This window comes from Oncorhynchus gorbuscha, linkage group LG24 (assembly GCF_021184085.1).
Source record: "Oncorhynchus gorbuscha isolate QuinsamMale2020 ecotype Even-year linkage group LG24, OgorEven_v1.0, whole genome shotgun sequence".
In the NCBI taxonomy this organism is placed as follows: Eukaryota; Metazoa; Chordata; class Actinopteri; order Salmoniformes; family Salmonidae; genus Oncorhynchus; species Oncorhynchus gorbuscha.
Window position 1 is genome coordinate 54,632,090 of NC_060196.1, and position 20,714 is coordinate 54,652,803.

Here is a 20,714-nt window from a genome sequence, read left to right on the forward strand (position 1 = left end):
GGTGTGGAAAATGTCTCGAACAAAATGCTAATGTGACTCCACCACTGGATAGAAAACATTGCATCACCCTTCTCAGCCTGCTCAATAAAACACATGTAAAGACTCATCATTCAGTACTACTTTAACACGTTACTTTTTTTTCTTTATTTTTTGATTGGTATTTTTCTTAAAACTGCATTGTTGCTTAAGGGCTGTGGAAGTAAGCATTTCACTGTAAGGTCTACAGCTACATACAATTTGATTTGATGCCACAGGCAAGGGATATGTCCCAAATGACACCTTATTCCCTAAAAAGGTGACCTACGTTAAATCAGAGCCCTGAGACTATATAGGTAACAGGGTGCCATTTTGGGACACAAACCAAAGGTCTTTTTGTAACGCTGTAGGCAAAGCATTCTGCCTGTTTAAGCATATATGGGCACTAAGAGGCATACGATCAAAGGCAATGAACCTAGCCTGGAGGAACGAGTGTGGTCTACAACTTCTGTCTAGGGGTGATATGGAGACAGGCAGGCAGTAGTTTATAGATCTGGAAGTCCATTCTTGAATTAACTGAATCTGAAACACCAGGTGAGATAGAGAGGAATTATCTACCTGAAGTGGAATAAGTCTAATTTGGTTCCTTGGAAGTCATGGGAATGTATTTTTTTAGTTTCACATTGTTTGTGGGAAAGAAGTCATTCATTTCCTGACCGGTAAAACTGAAGGTTTATCAAACATTCTGTGCAGAGAAGTGAACATTTTGACTGTTCTGGGAACATTTATTTTAAGGTTGCAGGAAGGTTCTGAGAACGCTTTACTCTGGTTCATTGAACGCTCTGCGAAAGGAAATTATAGGTTATTAGGAAGCTTTAAATAACTTCCTTGAAGATTCAAACCTATAATCTGTTCTCTGTCCATGGAATTTAGTCCTCTGTGCCACCAGGATGGAGCTAGCATTCCATGTTTAAACATGTTAGTCTATTCAAACAGACCCCAATTTCAAAGGAAACAAGCACTCATTAAGATCAGGTGTGGCCAATTAGTGGGTGTGGCCAATTAGTGGGTGTGGCCAATTAGTGGGTGTGACCAATTCGTGGGTGTGGCCAATTCGTGGGTGTGGCCAATTCGTGGGTGTGGCCAATTCGTGGGTGTGGCCAATTTGTGGGTGTGGCCAATTAGTGGGTGTGGCCAATTAGTGGGTGCCAATACACCAGAACACACTTAACAAGATAGAAGATAGAAGAGTTATGTTGACGCTGAGAACGGAATATATATGTTTTTAAACAACATTCTTAGAACGTTCTCTGAATGTTTCTAACATTTTCTTGTGGTTTTTATGGAAAGTTTTTTTTTTATGTTCTTGGAACAATTTGAAAATATGACTTTAGAACCATGAGGAAACCTGTAGGAAACGTTAGGCTGAAGTACTGAAACTCTCACAGAAGAACGTTGTTTCTGAATGTTCTCTGAACTACACGATAACATTCCTAATACAAACCAATTCGAGAACATTCCTAGAACATTACCAACATTGAAATGTAACCATGTTTGAACTTTAAGGAACCATTCTGTAATGAAATACCAATAAAATAACATTTTTTTCATCAAGTTCCTTAAATGTGCTGAGAATGTTCCAAAGCCAAGCAACTATCCTGCACCATTTCTTAAAGTTGTATGCAAAATAACCGTAGGACAACCACTCCCACCAACCTCAAACAAACATATGCTTTTCAGAAAGTTACGTGCTAGCCTCTCTCCCTCATTCTCCCTTTCAGTCTCTCTCCCCCTCTGTCTCTTTTTCTCACTCTCTCTCGCCCCTGGGCCTAGATTTAAATCAGATGGACTCCCTGGCATTGTCTACTCAACTGAGAAGGAGCTGAAGAAGAGGCAAGAGCTTTGGAGGGTATGGTAATATGTACAAGGTAACAGAGAGGCACAGAGGGATTGATTTTCTTATCTTGCTGGAGCAGGGACACAGGGCTCTTCTGACCTCTCTTCTCTGTCTCAACCCACCAGTCACTGTGCGTGTGTATGTGTGTGTGAGACCCCTTCTCTCGCTGTCTCAATCCTTAACCCGAAGGCTACCTTAAATAGTGCCTCCTCTTCGATCCCTCTCTTACACTGCCCGGAGAATTCCAGTCATAAACAACCCACCCTTCTTAACACGAGAGGAGCAACGTCTTGAAATGTCATGACAACAGGATGCGAGATGAAGATTCTGGAATAGTTCCAAATGGCCCCCCTATTCCCTTTATAGTGCACTACTTTTGATAACGACCCATAGGACTGTGGTCAAAAGTAGTGAACTATATAGGGAATAGGGTGCAGATGTCTTCAGCCTCAGCCCACTAATAGATCCAATCTCCCATCTATGACTCTGTATCACATATCAATAGGTCTCATATACAAAAACCAAAGATCACAATCGAAATACATCGTAAAAAAACATGGTGTTGTCAGGGGGGGGGGGGGGGGTCTGATCCTAGATCAGCACACCTACTCTGAGACGCTTTATGAATGCGGGCTCTGATCCCGCTTACTGGTGCAGTTCAGGGCAGTGAGGTTGGTTAATAAAGACTTACTGGTGCAGTTCAGGGCAGTGAGGTTGGTTAATGAAGACTTACTGGTGCAGTTCAGGGCAGTGAGGTTGGTTAATGAAGACTTACTGGTGCAGTTCAGGGCAGTGAGGTTGGTTAATGAAGACTTACTGGTGCAGTTCAGGGCAGTGAGGTTGGTTAATGAAGACTTACTGGTGCAGTTCAGGGCAGTGAGGTTGGTTAATGAAGACTTACTGGTGCAGTTCAGGGCAGTGAGGTTGGTTAATGAAGACTTACTGGTGCAGTTCAGGGCAGTGAGGTTGGTTAATGAAGACTTACTGGTGCAGTTCAGGGCAGTGAGGTTGGTTAATGAAGACTTACTGGTGCAGTTCAGGGCAGTGAGGTTGGTTAATGAAGACTTACTGGTGCAGTTCAGGGCAGTGAGATTGGTTAATGAAGACTTACTGGTGCAGTGGTTGTTTTATGAAGACTTACTGGTGCAGTTGGGGGCAGTGAGGTTGGTTAATGAAGACATACTGGTGCAGTTCAGGGCAGTGAGTTTGGTTAATGAAGACTTACTGGTGCAGTTCAGGGCAGTGAGGTTGGTTAATGAAGACTTACTGGTGCAGTTCAGGGCAGTGAGATTGGTTAATGAAGACTTACTGAATGAAGACTTACTGGTGCAGTTGGGGGCAGTGAGGTTGGTTAATGAAGACTTACTGGTGCAGTTCAGGGCAGTGAGTTTGGTTAATGAAGACTTACTGGTGCAGTTCAGGGCAGTGAGGTTGGTTAATGAAGACTTACTGGTGCAGTTCAGGGCAGTGAGGTTGGTTAATGAAGACTTACTGGTGCAGTTCAGGGCAGTGAGGTTGGTTAATGAAGACTTACTGGTGCAGTTCAGGGCAGTGAGGTTGGTTAATGAAGACTTACTGGTGCAGTTCAGGGCAGTGAGGTTGGTTAATGAAAACTTACTGGTGCAGTTCAGGGGTGAGGTTTTAATGAAGACTTACTGGTGCAGTTCAGGGCAGTGAGGTTGGTTTATGAAGACTTACTGGTGCAGTTCAGGGCAGTGAGGTTGGTTAATGAAGACTTACTGGTGCAGTTCAGGGCAGTGAGATTGGTTAATGAAAACTTACTGGTGCAGTGGTTGTTTTATGAAGACTTACTGGTGCAGTTGGGGGCAGTGAGGTTGTTTTATGAAAACTTACTGGTGCAGTTGGGGGCAGTGAGGTTGTTTTATGAAGACTTACTGGTGCAGTTGGGGGCAGTGAGGTTGTTTTATGAAGACTTACTGGTGCAGTTCAGGGCAGTGAGGTTGTTTTATGAAGACTTACTGGTGCAGTTGGGGGCAGTGAGGTTGGTTAATGAAGAGGTTGTTTCATGAAGACTTACTGGTGCAGTTGGGGGCAGTGAGGTTGGTTTATGAAGACTTACTGGTGCAGTTCAGGGCAGTGAGGTTGGTTAATGAAGACTTACTGGTGCAGTTCAGGGCAGTGAGATTGGTTAATGAAAACTTACTGGTGCAGTGGATGTTTTATGAAGACTTACTGGTGCAGTTGGGGGCAGTGAGGTTGTTTTATGAAAACTTACTGGTGCAGTTGGGGGCAGTGAGGTTGGTTTATGACGACTTACTGGTGCAGTTGGGGGCAGTGAGGTTGGTTAATGAAGACTTACTGGTGCAGTGGTTGTTTTATGAAGACTTACTGGTGCAGTTGGGGGCAGTGAGGTTGTTTTATGAAGACTTACTGGTGCAGTTGGGGCAGTGAGGTTGGTTAATGAAGACTTACTGGTGCAGTTCAGGGCAGTGAGGTTGTTTTATGAAGACTTACTGGTGCAGTTGGGGGCAGTGAGGTTGGTTTATGACGACTTACTGGTGCAGTTGGGGGCAGTGAGGTTGGTTAATGAAGAGGTTGTTTCATGAAGACTTACTGGTGCAGTTGGGGGCAGTGAGGTTGGTTTATGAAGACTTACTGGTGCAGTTGGGGGCAGTGAGGTTGGTTTATGAAGACTTACTGGTGCAGTTGGGGGCAGTGAGGTTGGTTAATGAAGACTTACTGGTGCAGTTGGGGGCAGTGAGGTTGGTTTATAAAGACTTACTGGTGCAGTTGGGGGCAGTGAGGTTGGTTAATGAAGACTTACTGGTGCAGTTGGGGGCAGTGAGGTTGGTTTATGAAGACTTACTGGTGCAGTTCAGGGCAGTGAGGTTGTTTTATGAAGACTTACTGGTGCAGTTGGGGGCAGTGAGGTTGGTTTATGAAGATTTACTGGTGCAGTTCAGGGCAGTGAAGTTGTTTTATGAAGACTTACTGGTGCAGTTGGGGGCAGTGAGGTTGTTTTATGAAGACTTACTGGTGCAGTTGGGGGCAGTGCCAGACCAGGTGGCATTGGCCAGACACTGACGTGTGGTGGAGCCGGTCAGCAGGTAGCCATCCATACAGGAGTAGGTGACGGAGTGGGAGTAGGTTGTGCCGTCCAGCCGGGACACACGGCCGTTACTGGGGGTTCCCGGGTTCCCACACTGCACCGCTGGAGAGAGAGAGAAGGTGCAGATAGAGTTTGATTGAATGATTGGTTTTATACTTGTGAAGTTGTTTCATCATATACTAGCTCACCGAGTATACAAAACATTAAGAACACTTTCCATGACACAGACTGACTAGGTGAAAGCTATGATCCCTTATCGATGTCACTTGTTCAATCAGTGTAGATGAAGGGGAGGAGATAAGGCTAACATTGGATTTTTAAGCTTTGAGAAAATTGGGACATGGATTGTGTATGTGTGCCATTCAGAGGGTGAATGGGCCAGACAACATTTTGAAGTGCCTTTGAACGGGGTATTGAACAGTAGTAGGTGTCAGACTGCTGGGTTTTTCACGCTCAACAGTTTTCCGTGTATATCAGGAATGGTCCACCACCCAAAGGACATCCAGCCAACTTGACACAACTGTGGGAACCATTGGAGTCAACATGGGCCAGCATCCCTGTGGAATGCTTTTGACACTCTGTAGAGTCAGTGCCCACGATGAACTGAGGCTGTTCGAGGGCAAGAGGAGGAGGAGGGGGGGAGCACTCAGACTTGGTGTGTTTGGATATAGATTTGGGCAAAGGGATAACTAGAGTAACATTATTTATTAAACAATTTGAGGTCAGGGCAATGAGATGGCCACTCCAATACCTTGACTTTGTTTTCCTTAAGCCATTTTGCCACAACTTTGGAAGTATGCTTGGGGTCATTGTCCATTGTCCATTTGGAAGATCCATTCACGACCAAGCTTTAACTGATGTCTTGAGATATTTCTTCAACATATCCACATAATTTTCCTCCTCATGATGCCATCTATTTTGTAAAGTGCACCAGTCCCTCCTGCAGCAAAGCACCCCCAAATATGATGCTGCCACCTCTGTGCTTCATGGTTGGGATGGTGTTCTCCGGCTTGCAAGCCTCCCCCTTTTCCTCCAAACATAACGATGGTCATTACGGCCAAACAGTTCTATTTTTGTTTCATCAGACCAGAGGACATTTCTCCAAAAAGTTTTCTCTTTCTCCCCATGTGCAGTTGCAAACTGTAGTCAGATTTTTTTATGACGGTTTTGGAGCAGTGGCTTCTTCCTTGCTGAGCGGCCTTTCAGGTTATATGTGGATATAAATAACTTGTACCTGTCTCCTCCAGCATCTTCACAAAATCCTTTGCTGTTGTCCTGGGATTGAAATGCACTTTTCGCACCAAAGTACATTCATCTCAAGGAGACAGAACGCGGTATGACAGCTGCATGGTCCCATGGTGTTTATACATGCGTACTATTGTTTGTACAGATGAACGTGGTACCTTCAGGCATTTGGAAATTGCTCCCAAGGATGAACCAGACTTTGGAGGTTTACGATTTTTTTTCTGATTTCTTCTGATTTTCCCATGATGTCAAGCAAAGAGGCACTGAGTTTGAAGGTAGGCCTTGGAATACATCCACTGGTACACCTCCAATTGACTCAAACAATGTCAATTAGCCTATCAGAAGCTTCTAAAGCCATGACATAATTCAAGCTGTTTAAAAGCACAGTCAATTTAGTGTATGTAAACTTCTGACCCACTGGAATTGTGATACAGTGAATTATAAGTGAAATAATCTGTCTGTAAACAATTGTGGTAAAAATTACATGTAAATTAAATTAAATGTAAAATGTCAGTATTTTACAGAGAGAAACAACAGGCTCAAGTATAACAGATAGATTTCTACTTATTTTTCTTTGTATTTTATCCCCCCCCCCTCTTGTCTTATCGCTGCAACTCCCCAACGGGCTCGGGAGAGGCGAATGTGGAGTCATGCGTCCTCCGAAACATGACCCGCCTAAAAGCTCTCTAACACCCGCCAGCTTTACCCAGAAACCAGCTGCACCAATGTGTCGGAGGAAACACTGTTCAACTGGCAACCGGGGTCAGTCCGCAGGCACTCCGCCCCCACCACAGGGGTCACTAGAGCACGATGAGCCAAGTAAACCCCCCTCCTAACCCGGACAACGCTGGGACAATTGTGCACCGTCCTATGGGACTCCCGGCCACGGCCAGTTGTGGAACAGCCCGAGAATGAACCCGGGTCTGTAATAATGCCTCTAACACTGGATAGTTAGAAAGAGAAAGCGAGATTAAGAAGGGATTGAGAGAGACAGCGTGATGGAGAGAGAGAGAGGTACCCTGTCAGCCTTGTGGAGAAGCTGCCTGGCAACCACCTCAGGGGCTGAGAAGTGAACAATCTGTAAATCTATTTAACTAGAGCTGCAGTGGCTCAGAGGGAACATGGAGGACACGAAGCCGGCGTTTGGAGATGACACTAATGCTATCCTGTCTCGTTTGAGATGAAAAGGGTGGTTCAAAGGAGACACCTGGGGGTTGTGTCTAGGTGCCTGACTGACACCTGGGGGGGTTGTGTCTAGGTGCCTGACTGACACCTGGGGAATTATGTCTGGGTGCCTGACTGACACCTGGGGGGGTTGTGTCTAGGTGTCTGACTGACATCTTGGGGGTTGTGTCTAGGTGCCTGACTGACATCTTGGGGGTTGTGTCTAGGTGCCTGACTAACACCTGGGGGGTTGTGTCTAGGTGCCTGACTGACACCTGGGGGGTTGTGTCTAGGTGCCTGACTGACACCTGGGGGATTGTGTCTGCGTGCCTGACTGACACCTGGGGAATTGTGTCTGGGTGCCTGACTGACACCTGGGGGGTTGTGTCTAGGTGCCTGACTGACACCTGGGGGGTTGTGTCTAGGTGCCTGACTGACACCTGGGGGGTTGTGTCTAGGTGCCTGACTGACACCTGGGAGGGTTGTGTCTGGGTTCCTGGTTGCAGGAGCTTCTGCAGCTAGAGCAGGCTATGTATTGCTAGCTATAGAGGCCCCTGCAGTGAGAGCAGGCTATGTATTGCTATCTATAGGGGCCCCTGCAGTGAGAGCAGGCTATGTATTGCTAACTATAGGGGCCCCTGCAGTGAGAGCAGGCTATGTATCGCTAGCTATAGGGGGGGGGGGGTGTAACAAAGGGATGTTCAAATCCTTCAGCGGTGTGACTTTGATAAAGCTTGTGTCGTTATACATATACTGTCTGGAAATGGAATGGTATAGCCGATTGTTGGACTCAGAGGACCATATTTGTTGGGAGAATGAGAAGTAAGTGTGTGTGTGGTCTCACGTTTGCAGAAGGGTTGTGTTCCAGACCAGGTGCCGTTAGGAAAGCACATCCTCTCAGCTGAGCCAATCAGCTCGTAACCCTCAGAGCACCTGAACTGGACTTTACTGCGGATCCTGAAGTTACTCTCCTCTCTGCTGCCCTGCGACGGGGTGCCCGGGTCTCCACATGTCCCCTGGGAGTCACCTGCACACACACAGAGACACCACGCACCAGCCCAGAGGGAAAAGCACAAGCATAGAAAGAGTTAATGGTCAGTCACAATGTTCCCATGGAAACACATCACAACCCTTTTTGTCATTCAAACCAGCGAAGATTCTGTCCATTCTGCCCTTCCCTCATTCTCTATGGGTGTAACCTTTCAGAAAACCACCAACGCACACCGATTCCCCCTCTCTCACTGATTCCCCTCTCTCACACAGATTCCCCTCTCACACAGATTCCCCTCTCTCACACAGATTCCCCTCTCTCACACAGATTCCCCTCTCTCACACAGATTCCCCCCCTCTCACACCGATTCCCCCTCTCACACCGATTCCCCCTCTCACACCGATTCCCCCTCTCACACCGATTCCCCCTCACACCGATTCCCCCTCTCACACCGATTCCCCCTCTCTCACACCGATTCCCCCTCTCACACCGATTCCCCCTCTCACACCGATTCCCCCTCTCACACCGATTCCCCCTCTCACACCGATTCCCCCTCTCACACCGATTCCCCCTCTCACACCGATTCCCCCTCTCACACCGATTCCCCTCTCTCACACCGATTCCCCCTCTCACACCGATTCCCCCTCTCCCCTCTCACACCGATTCCCCCTCTCACACCGATTCCCCCTCTCACACGATTCCCCCTCTCACACCGATTCCCCCTCTCACACCGATTCCCCCTCTCACACCGATTCCCCCTCTCACACCGATTCCCCCTCTCACACCGATTCCCCCTCTCCCCTCTCACACCGATTCCCCCTCTCACACCGATTCCCCCTCTCACACCGATTCCCCCTCTCACACCGATTCCCCCTCTCACACCGATTCCCCTCTCACACCGATTCCCCCCCTCTCACACCGATTTCCCTCAGTAGGTCACCGGAGATGGATACTCCTGATTGATTCAGGAAAATGCCATATATGTCCTTCCCCTTCCATCCCTCCCCTACTCCGTCGGCATAGCTCCCAGCTTGGTAGCCTTGGTCTGGTTCACAAACAGCACCCTATTCCCTATGTAGTGCACTAAATAGGGAATAGGGTGCACCCTTGGTAACCTTGCTATTCACCTGAACCAGCCACACATCCATCCCAGACAGACAGATAGATAGACCACTCCCCGCGGCTGATGAGGAAATTAAAGTAATGGAGGCCATACAGCCAGGAACTAGGAGATAGGGGACTGTGTGGTCGTCTATGGCCCTGACAGTTATCAGAGCTGTTACTGGGAGACAATCAGACCGGTCCACTTCAAACACTCGCTCAGACGTAACAGAAGATGTATCAGATGGCTCAAGTACATGGAGATACTTATGCCTCATCAGTAACAGATAAATCTTGCTCTGATGCTACACACATTATAAGGATGGAAAATACTGGAAAGTCACTTGGATACAAAGTGCTATTGGTATCCATATATGATTTCAATACCGAGTGAGTAAAACATCCATAAATGTATCTATCATATCCATCTCTCTCATGTCCAGACAAATACCTCACATTTACTCCCTTGTTTGTTCCATAACTACAGTAAGTCATCATTTATTAAACAATGTTATTTTAGTACATTTGCGTCATCCCCTTGCCCAAATCAAAACCCAAACACACCAAGACAGTCGTGAAGAGGGCACGACAACACCTTTTCCCCCTCAGGAGACAGAAAAGATTTGGCATGTGTCCCCAGATCCTCAAAAAGTTCTACAGCTGCACCATCGAGAGCATCCTGACCGGTTGCATCACTGCCTGGTATGGCAACTGCTCGGCATCTGACCGTAAGGCGCTACAGAGGGTAATGCGTATGGCCCAGTACATCACTGGGGCCAAGCTTCCTGCCATCCAGGACCTATATACTAGGCGGTGTCAGAGGAAGGCCCAAAAAAATTCAAAGACCCCAGTCACCCTAGTCATAGACTGTTTTCTCTACTGCTGCACGGCAAGCGGTACCAGAGCGCCAAGTCTAAGACCAAAAGGCTCCTTAACAGCTTCTACCCCCAAGTCATAAAAGTCTTGAACAATTAATCAAATGGCCACTATTTACATTGACCCCCTCATTTGTTTTTTTACCATGCTGCTACTCGCTGCTTATATACGCATAGCCACTCACCCCGACCTACATGTACAAATTACCTCGACCAACCTGTACGCCCACACACTAACTCGGTACTGGTAAGTAGCCTCGTATATAGCCTCGTTATTATTTTGTGTTACTTTTTATATATTTTTTTACTTCAGTTTATTTGGTAAAGATTTTATTAACTCTTTCTTGAACTGCACTGTTGGTTAAGGGCTTGTAAGTAAACATTTCACGGTAAGGTCTACACTAGTTGTATTTGGCGCATGTGACAAATAAAGCTCGAATTGATTCGATTGAAATCTAATTTAGCAGCAGCTTGACTGGGGATCCCAGGTTTGAATGCAGCCGACACTCGCACGCACACACAGAGTAGATACTTACCTATACAGTGAGGCTGGAATCCGCTCCAGTGGGCAGTCTACAGACAGGTAGGCAGTTGTGTCCCTGGCCATTCAATATAGAATTCATTATTTCTCTATGTCCCTGGCAGTGGAAGCCCAGGGGACAGATAAAAGTGGCTGCTATTAACCCCACCCCCGCGGAAATCAAATTATCGTAATACAAAAAAATCCCAGTCAAAATCTGTCAGTTTTAACTAGAGATATCCGTCCCAACACGCTGCAGCCACCAATGTTACCCTGGCTCATCTACGGTGAAAGGTGCTAGAGCAAGAGCGGTGTTTGTTCAGACCATGAGACGTCCCCAAAAATCATCTGTAGCCTACAAACTATTATGACCCCTCTATGGAGAGATGACTTTCACAAACATGTGCAGTACCAGTCAAACGTTTTAGATACACCTACTCATTCAAGTAAAAAAAAAAAAACGATTTTCTACATTGTAGAATAATAGTGAAGACATCAAAACAATGAAATAACAAAAAAGTGTTAAACAAATCAAAATATATTTTATAGTAGCCACCCTTTGCCTTGAGGACAACTTTGAATACTATTGGCACTGATGTAGATCTTTGGAACATCGGCATTTTAAAATGTCTAATAAATCCATGTAATATAGTCTACATCTTCCCAATACATCCATAATTTATTTATGGCTGTGGGCTACACTAGTTCATTTAACAGACAAGACTTGGTTAGGAATTCCACATTATTTTATATTACATGCTGCTGTCCTGTGTTGATCGGTTAACAAAGAAATGGGTATTCCTATATGATTCATTTAGAGTTATTAATGTATCTTTAGTTGTTCTACAAATGTTGGGCTGTATGTTTAGATTTTGAATACATTGTAAGGCTGCATGATACGACTCCCAATGATGATTTTTTTTAAATGTCGCTTGAAAGGCATGTTTGTTTTTTGCACAGGCTGTACACACTTTATCAGTCTCTCATTCACAATTTCACAAGCACTTGATAATGCCTAGAATGTGCGCTCAGAGAGAAGTGCTGAGTGTTGCAAACTCTGAAGCACCTCTCACTCACATGACTATCCATCACGTGATTGCGTCTTTCTCGCAGGCTACAAGTGAAGACAGACACATCTGGGACACGCGCGTCCTTATCCAATTCCGAGGTGCATATTAAAGATATTGGAAGACCTGTCCACATTTACTTTTCGTCAGCCAACAAGACGAGTAGCACTAGCCTATGTCAATCTACTATCCCACATAGTACAAAAGTCGACCTATTCTATTCTGTGCGAGACATAAGTATATTCCAAACATAGTCTGGGACAGTTGTGGGATGTGATAGATCCTGAATGAATACAACCACTAGCATCAAAAAAAATTGTTTTGTGCAATGTGGCTGATGCAACATATCCGAACGTTTAGCTTAAAATGTTGATAAACTATTAGGCTATTTCTTTACATTATAAGAGCAGCAATGCACACATGGCAGTAGGGCAGGGGTTCTTAAACTTTTTCAGTCTGGGACCCAAATGAGAAATTCTGTGTTTTCCTGGGACCCAAGCTCAGGAAAATATGCAACTATACTTAAATATTGGTACATTTCATTGCCCTTATGCCTAAAAAAAATGCAATATAGACAAAAACAAATAACAAGGAAATATCCATAAATATATTTTCATGTTTATTTTTCCCCATTAAAATTTCATTCTGAACTGAATGATCACATCACACAGATGTAGAGCAGAAAACACACACATACACACAGTCCTAATGAGAGGTGTGTGGCTGGTTGAAGTGTTCAACAAGCAAGTCTATTCTGGGCTCTGCTTTAGACAGTGTAACACTGAGGTCATGCTCAGCATTGAGACCGTTTCTGTACTTCAGAACCCTGACTTGCATAGGTATGTGGTGCCAAACTGTATCAGAACATCTATTGCTTTCTCAGTCAGGCAGGAGACCGCTTCCTGCTGTAGATGAGCAACCCAGAAATGTGTGAGTGTGTGTCTCAAAAGGCATCTTGCTTCAATCAGTTTATTCCAGTTCAGAATAAAATGTATTACTTGTAACAGCAACAGTTCCAACCTAGACTTGTTTTCAACAATAATTTCTACAGTAGAATGTACAGTAGGCCTGCTAACTTTTCATCTTCATCTGAACTGTTTCTTAGGGTTGCACTATCAGTAGCTAGTTAGCTTGCTAGTTGACTTACTTTTCCACTTCGAAGCACTGTTTCCTGAAGCATTCTTGCCTGCTCTGATGTTTGGTCAGGACGTGTCGTTTTATTAATTTGTTTGTTTTGAGAGACTCGTAACTAAGCACTTCCCCACACAAAACACATTGTGGGCGCTCCTCGTTATTTCTCAAAGTTTGTATGAAAGAGACAAAAAGTAATCACTGTATTTGCGTTTCATTATGATTGAGCTCAGTCTAAACATGTGGTTAGCATGAGTCCATTTCATGACAGCGGTGAGTGATGGCGCGTGGGAATAACAAGTCAGTGGCTTGAACCACAGCGCTGCAGCGTTCGGGTTGCGGAGTGATGTTCAAGAAAACTGCAGAAAAAAGATCCGGTAAACAGTGAAGCACATTGGCCTCTACCTCTCCCACTCGCGCTGCTGCCAAACTGAGCAGAGACTGCTGATAAGCAGAGTGCACACTGAAACGAGAGCGCAGTTACACTTGGCCAAATTAATTCCAGTCATTAATGGAAATAATCATACATTTACTTCGCGACCCACCATTAACAGGTCTTGGGTCGCGACCCATACTTTAAGAAACGCTGCAGTAGGCTATAAGCACCAATGTTCCATTAACGGGAAACACTTTATCAAAAGTGACCGCTAATGCGATTATGCGTGTAACGCTTTCATAATAAAGGTGCATTTTTATGGTGAAAGTTATCTTCCCCAACCATGAAACTCACACGCTGCTTATGTATATGCCAGTTAGGCTCTATAGCTCGTGTAAAGTGGATTAATGTGCTTCTTTTTAAGAAGTTATTTGGCCACTTTAGTTGCGATTCAAACCTTATCAAAACATATAGGCCTATGGGATAGGCTACATGAGGTGTGTAATGATGATTAAAAACAGTTGCCAAAAAAAAGGCTTTGTTTCTTGCCTTATTCTGGACATCATTCACAAGTGATAATATATAATTCACAAGTGATAATATATCATTCACAAGTGATAATATATCATTCACAAGTGATAATATATCATTCACAAGTGATAATATATCATTCACAAGTGATAATATATAATACACAAGTGATAGGCTAATATTGTCACCCATCAGATGATTAATTATTGAATCTTCTCTTTTCATATACTAAATAATATATGTGTGAATTTTGTATTTATTTAGAATGGACCATTATCATGCACCTGTCTCAAAACATAGCCAGGTAGGCTATACTCCTATTGTAAAGATAGCAATGTGTATAATATTAGGATAGTTGAAAAATAAATATAGTAGTCCTTGTCTATAGAAAGCTGATGGGATCCTCTTCTTTTTTAGTAGAGGCCATCACAAATGTTGCGCAACATGAGCTCATGTGCTCTCATGAAGTGTTTGATTAGATTTTCCAAGACATTTGCATTAATGTCAGAGTGATTAGAGGGACAATAGAGTGCTGAGTACCAGGCAGTTAGCACGTTTGGTAGGCTACTAATGACCATCAGCGGTGTCAGAGCTTGGAGAAACCTAATTACCGTGACTAAACGGTCAGGTGAAATTTGACCGTCATCATGACTCGGTAATACGGTCACGGCAACAGCCCTAGTCATGTGGGTAAACTGCATTTCAGTGGGCATTGTTATGTTTCACCTAGCTCCACACCTAGCATATAAAGTGCTAGTCCCTACAGACATGTACAGTATGAACATGAACGTTGCTGTCATATGGGTAAAGCTGCAGTTGAAAGGGCCTTGAGTGTCTTGGTTATAAATGTTCCTCTGTGGGTCCTACTGAGTACGAATCTTAGAACACACAGGGCAAATTACAGGATGCCCCCCCCTGCCCCCCACACACACACTCACAATCACATGTAGTGTAGTAGGACAATAGGGGGTCACAAATAGTGTACACTTCCTAAGGTACAGCATGCTGGAGATACATGCTACTGTTACAGCCTTCTTTACTAAGCAGAACACAGCCCCAAAATATGATACCAGATGACAGTGAGTGGTGGGGCTTCCAGGTAAGGTGTGTGTGTCTGTTTGTGTGCCAACTGACAAGTGTTTGTGTGTGTATGTGTGTGCCAAGTGTGCATGAGTATGTGTGGACGTGTGTGTGTGACTTTATTTATGAGTAAAACTTGTGTGTGTGTGTGTATGTGTGTGTGTGTGTGTGTGTGTGTGTGTGTGTGTGTGTGTGTGGCTGCTGAGCAGGTGCATGTGTCCCATGTTCCACCTCCTCTATTATCCTCCTGGCAGCGAGCATCCCCCGGTGTGGGGGGTTCATGTTCCCAGGAGTGTGCTCTGTCAGGGAAAATGTGCTGACCAAGTTAGGCTGGTGCTTTATTAGCTGTCATCTGAAGAGGCAGCGCTGACACACAACATGCCACCAGACAGAGAGAGGGAGAGGGGAGAGAGAGAGGGAAGAGGGGAGAGGGGGAGAAAGAGAGAGAGGAAGAGGAGAGAGAGAGAGGGAAGGGAGAGGGGAGAGAGAGAGAGAGAAGAGAGAGAGAGAGGAAGAGAGGAAGAGGGGAGAAAGAAAGGGAGAGGGAAAGAGGGGGAGAGGTGAGAGAGGAAGAGGGGAGAAAGAGAGGGGAGAGAGAAGGAGAGAGAGAAAGGGCTGGCTGTCACACACTGTGATACAGAGCCAAATCTCTAGACAGCTAGCGGAGAGCCACTAAGTCACCACAAACACAACAGGCCCTCAGCCACTCCCCTCCCCCTCCCGTCCCCCTACCTCACGTGTCTCACACAGAGTATGGACATGGACACACTGGGGAACGGAGAATGGAGAACAGAGGGAGGTTAAAAGAAATCTCCCTGGTGTTTTGTCACAAAGGGCGTCTGTCTTAAATGTGCCTGTGACTTTGTGTTTGTCACAGAACTGCCTGAGTGATCGCTAGTCTCAAACAGAGCACTTGTTCTGTGGTCTCTTCCTAAGAAACTGTAGCTCTATGCTCACCGGTACAGGGGAATAAAATGCTCTCTAGAATGCTAACTGGTCTTTTCAAATAACTATGTTCTTCATGCTAAAGAATGCTTGGCCAGGCAATAGGGGAAAAGACAGAACCTGTACCACGTCCCCTTCCTGCCACACAATATCACATCACCAACGTTTCATGGGCACCAGATGGCTCAAAAAACCTCCCCAACACAGGTCCTGAGCCCTAGAGCCCTGCGTCCAGCCAACGCTTCAGCACCCCGACTAATTGGAGACACAGGAAGTACAAGTATTAACCTGGAGTGCCAATCCAACACTACACCTACTAGACCACCAGGTAGCATGCTCACTGACTCAGTCACTATTGGACAGGGGGTCTAGCTAATGGACAGGGGGTCTAGCTAATTGACAGGGGTCTTGCTAATGAACAGGGGGCTAGTTAATGGACAGGGGGTTTAGTTATTGGACAGGGGGTCTAGCTAATGGACAGGGGGTCTAGTTAATGGACAGGGGGTCGAGTTAATGGACAGGGGGTCTTGCTAATGGACAGGGGTCTAGCTAATGGACATGGGTTCTAGTTAATGGACAGGGGGTCTGGCTAATTGACAGGGGGTCTAGCTAATGGACAGGGGGTCTAGATAATTGACAGGGGGTCTAGCTAATGGACAGAGGGTCTAGCTAATGGACAGGGCGTCTGGTTAATTGACAGGGGGTCTAGTTAATGGACAGGGGGTCTAGCTAATTGACAGGGGGTCTGAACAGGGGTTAATGAACAGGGGGTCTAGCTAATTGAGCTAGGGGGTCTTAATGGACAGGGGGTCTAGTTAATGGACAGGGGGTCTAGCTAATGGACAGAGGGTCTAGCTAATGGACAGGGGTTCTAGTTAATGGACAGGGGGTCTAGTTAATTCACAGGGGGTCTAGATAATTGACAGGGGGTCTTGCTAATTGAAAGGGGGTCTAGCTAATGGAAAGGGGTTATTTTTAATGGACAGGGGGTCTAGCTAATGGACAGGGGTTCTAGTTAATGGACAGGGTGTCTAGTTAATGGACATGGGGTCTAGCTAATTGACAGGGGGCCTAGCTAACGAACAGGGGGTCTAGCTAATGGACAGGGGTCTATTTAAGGTACAGGGGGTCTAGCTAATGGAAAGGGGTTATTTTTAATGGACAGGGGATCTGGCTAATTGACAGGGGATCTGGCTAATGTCATGGGGGTCTAGCTAATTGACAGGGGGTCTAGTTAATGGGCAAGGGGCCTAACTAATTGACAGGGGGTCTAGTTAATGGACAGGGGGTCGAGTTAATTGGATCACTGAGTGCTTGGGATTACAGGGAAGGGCTCTACTTGCATTGTCCACTGGTTAGGAGGAGTGATACGGTTTAATATTAATACATATGTTAGTGTTACATACACCGGATCGGTGCAGTGAAATGTGTTGTTTTCCAGGGCCAGTCATAAAAGTACAGTGCCCCTGGAGCAAATAATGGTTAAGTGCCTTGATCAAGGGCACATCGACTGATTTTTCACCTTGTCAACTTGGGTATTTGAATCAGTGACCTTTCAGTTACTGGTCCAACATTCTAACCGATAGGCTACCTGACGCCCTACTGCTGCCTTGCCCAACAGGGCAGTTAATTCAGTTTACCCTGGGCCCAGGAGGGCAGTTACATCAGTTTATCCTGGCCCAGGAGGGCAGTTACATCAGTTTATCCTGGCCCAGGAGAGAGGTTACATCAGTTTATTCTGGCCCAGGAGAGAGGTTACATCAGTTAATCCTGGCCCAGCAGGGCAGTTACATCAGTTTATCCTGGCCCAGGAGGGCAGTCACATCAGATTATCATGGGAGATACCCTGGCCCAGGAGGGCAGTTACATCAGTTTATCTTGGCCCAGCAGGGCAGTTACATCAGTTTATTCTGGCCCAGGAGAGAGGTTACATCAGTTTATCCTGGCCCAGCAGGGCAGTTACATCAGTTTATTCTGGCCCAGGAGGGCAGGTACATCAGTTTACCCTGGGAGGTACCCTGGCCCAGGAGGGCAGTTACATCAGTTTATCCTGGGAGGTACCCTGGCCCAGGAGGGCAGTTACATCAGTTTACCCTGGGAGGTACCCTGGCCCAGGAGGGCAGTTACATCAGTTTATCCTGGCCCAGCAGGGCAGTTACATCAGTTTATCCTGGCCCAGGAGAGAGGTTACATCAGTTTACCCTGGGAGGTACCCTGGCCCAGGAGGGCAGTTACATCAGTTTATCCTGGCCCAGGAGGGCAGTTACATCAGTTTATCCTGGCCCAGGAGGGCAGTTACATCAGTTTATTCTGGCCCAGGAGGGCAGTTACATCAGTTTATTCTGGCCCAGGAGGGCAGGTACATCAGTTTACCCTGGGAGGTACCCTGGCCCAGGAGGGCAGTTACATCAGTTTATCCTGGCCCAGGAGAGAGGTTACATCAGTTTATCCTGGCCCAGGAGGGCAGTTACGTCAGTTTATTCTGGCCCAGGAGGGCAGTTACATATGTTTACCCTGGGAGGTACCCTGGCCCAGGAGGGCAGTTACATCAGAAACTATGGAAGCGGAGGGTGTTATGGTGTTAAACTGATCTAACAGTATAAGGGTTATGGTTAGGGCCTAGCATGTACTGTACTGGCCAACACACACACACACACACACACACACACACACACACACACACACACACACACACACACACACACACACACACACACACACACACACACACACACACACACACACACACACACACACACACACACACACACACACACACACACACACACACACACATGTCCTCACTTGATATACAGCTTTTCCCTAAAGAAGGCTTCTGTTGCTGGGGCTTAGAATCCTGCAGCTCACTGGAAGGTAAAGCTCAGAGCCAGGGAAATACAAATGCTTCAGGGAAGTGAACAATAGAATGTGAGGGAGAGAGAGAGAGACAGAAAGAGAGCGAGAGAGAGAGAGGGAGAGTCGGGAGAGAGAGAGAGGGAGAGAGAGAGAGACAGAAAGAGAGCGAGAAAGAGGGAGAGAGCGAGAGAGACAGAAAGAGAGCATGAGAGAGAGAGGGAGAGAGAGAGAGAGAAGTAAGCGAGAGAGAGAGAGACAGAAAGAGAGCGAGAGAGAGAGAACGAGGGAGAGAGAGAGACAGAAAGAGAGTGAGAGAGAGAGAGAGAGGGAGAGAGAGAGACAGAAAGAGAGTGAGAGAGAGAGAGAGAGAGAGAGAGAGAGAGAGAGAGAGAGAGAGAGAGAGAGAGAGAGAGAGAGAGAGAGAGAGAGAGAGCGAGGGAGAGAGAGAGAGAGAGAGAGCAATACTCCCATCTGAAACTCATGGCTTTCTAATTCTCTCTCCCTGGCTGTCTCTTTCTGGGTCAGCGCTCTCAGAAGAGAACAGGCACCATACACTGTACAGAAGGGTTTGGGGAGGAGCTCTTTTATGGGTCACGGACAGTTAATGAAGGTTTAATGGAGACCTAGAGCAGGTGAGTCTATATGTGTGTGAAGGTGCTCTTTGTGCATCAGTAAGTCTGCAGTAGTGCCAGCGTACCGGCAAGATGAGACAAGTGGCGGAAGCATAGAGAGACCGGCAACTGAGAGAGAGTGAGAAAGAACGCACACCGACACCCCAAGTCATTAGCAAGTATCATCTGTGTGGAATACGGGTTACTCCCAAAAACAGAGAAACCCCTCAAACACAGACAGACACGTAATTTAGCCCAACAACTTAACACATGCAAAACTCAAGTCATCAGCACATGGCAGATAACACTAATAATTGTAGCGAAATAGGCTAATGACACCATATTATGTGATTAGACTGTCATAACGTCCCGTCATGTACATGTTGATACTTTATAAAGTGCTTTATTTATTTAAATTGATTTGATAGTACATTTCCCCAGAGAGACACTCACAAAAACTCAAGTGAAGATACATTGTATACTTCATCGCCACAGAATCGTTTTCTAGAATGGATCCTAAAAGTACCTCACCATGATGTAAAGAGCTTTTGAGAGAGAGAGCTGTCGAGAGAGGGAGAAGTACAAATAAATCGGCTCTAGTTTGTACCTTAGTTAGTTCTTTTTTTTCCTTCCTACTCTCCCCTCTCCACCACAAATCTGTCTCTCGCGTCTCCTCTGCGAGCCTCTCTCTCTTTCTCTGCGTTCACACAACTCTGGTTGAAGAGGTGAGATTGTCAGCTTGTGTTCTCATATCTCTCAGCAGCATAGTCAGCTTTAGGCCCACTTTACACACTGCCAGACTTTTCACACTACTCAATGGCACACTGTAAACAAAAATATGTTAATTCGATCCTATTGGATGTTGAATAAACATTAGGATTAGGCAGGGTGGTTATCATGTTGCTGAACTCTTCACACTATGATCAGAACAGATAGGACCCACTGACAGGCCATGGTAGGATGGGTTATTAAATAACAGATAGGACCCACTGACAGGCCATGGTAGGATGGGTTATTAAATAACAGATAGGATGGGTTATTAACTAACAGATAGACCCACTGACAGGCCATGAGGATGGGTTATTAAATAACAGGCCACTGACAGGATGGGTTATTAAATAACAGATAGGACCCACTGACAGGCCATGGTAGGATGGGTTATTAAATAACAGATAGGACCCACTGACAGGCCATGGTAGGATGGGTTATTAAATAACAGATAGGACCCACTGACAGGCCATGGTAGGATGGGTTAGATAGATGACCATGGGTTATTAA

The 20,714-nt window shown here is 45.9% G+C and overlaps 1 protein-coding gene across 1 annotated transcript in view; it reads right to left on the minus strand.

Annotated features, from left to right (window-relative positions):
* LOC124012727 (CUB and sushi domain-containing protein 3-like) overlaps positions 1-20,714 on the minus strand; it is an 849,083-nt gene that overhangs the window by 66,624 nt on the left and 761,745 nt on the right. Inside the window, exons 57-58 of the mRNA XM_046326635.1 lie at positions 8,197-8,379; positions 4,869-5,045 (exon numbers count right to left, since the gene is read on the minus strand). Of these exons, the coding sequence (XP_046182591.1) occupies positions 4,869-5,045; positions 8,197-8,379 (360 nt within the window). The remainder of the gene's footprint in view (positions 1-4,868; positions 5,046-8,196; positions 8,380-20,714) is intronic.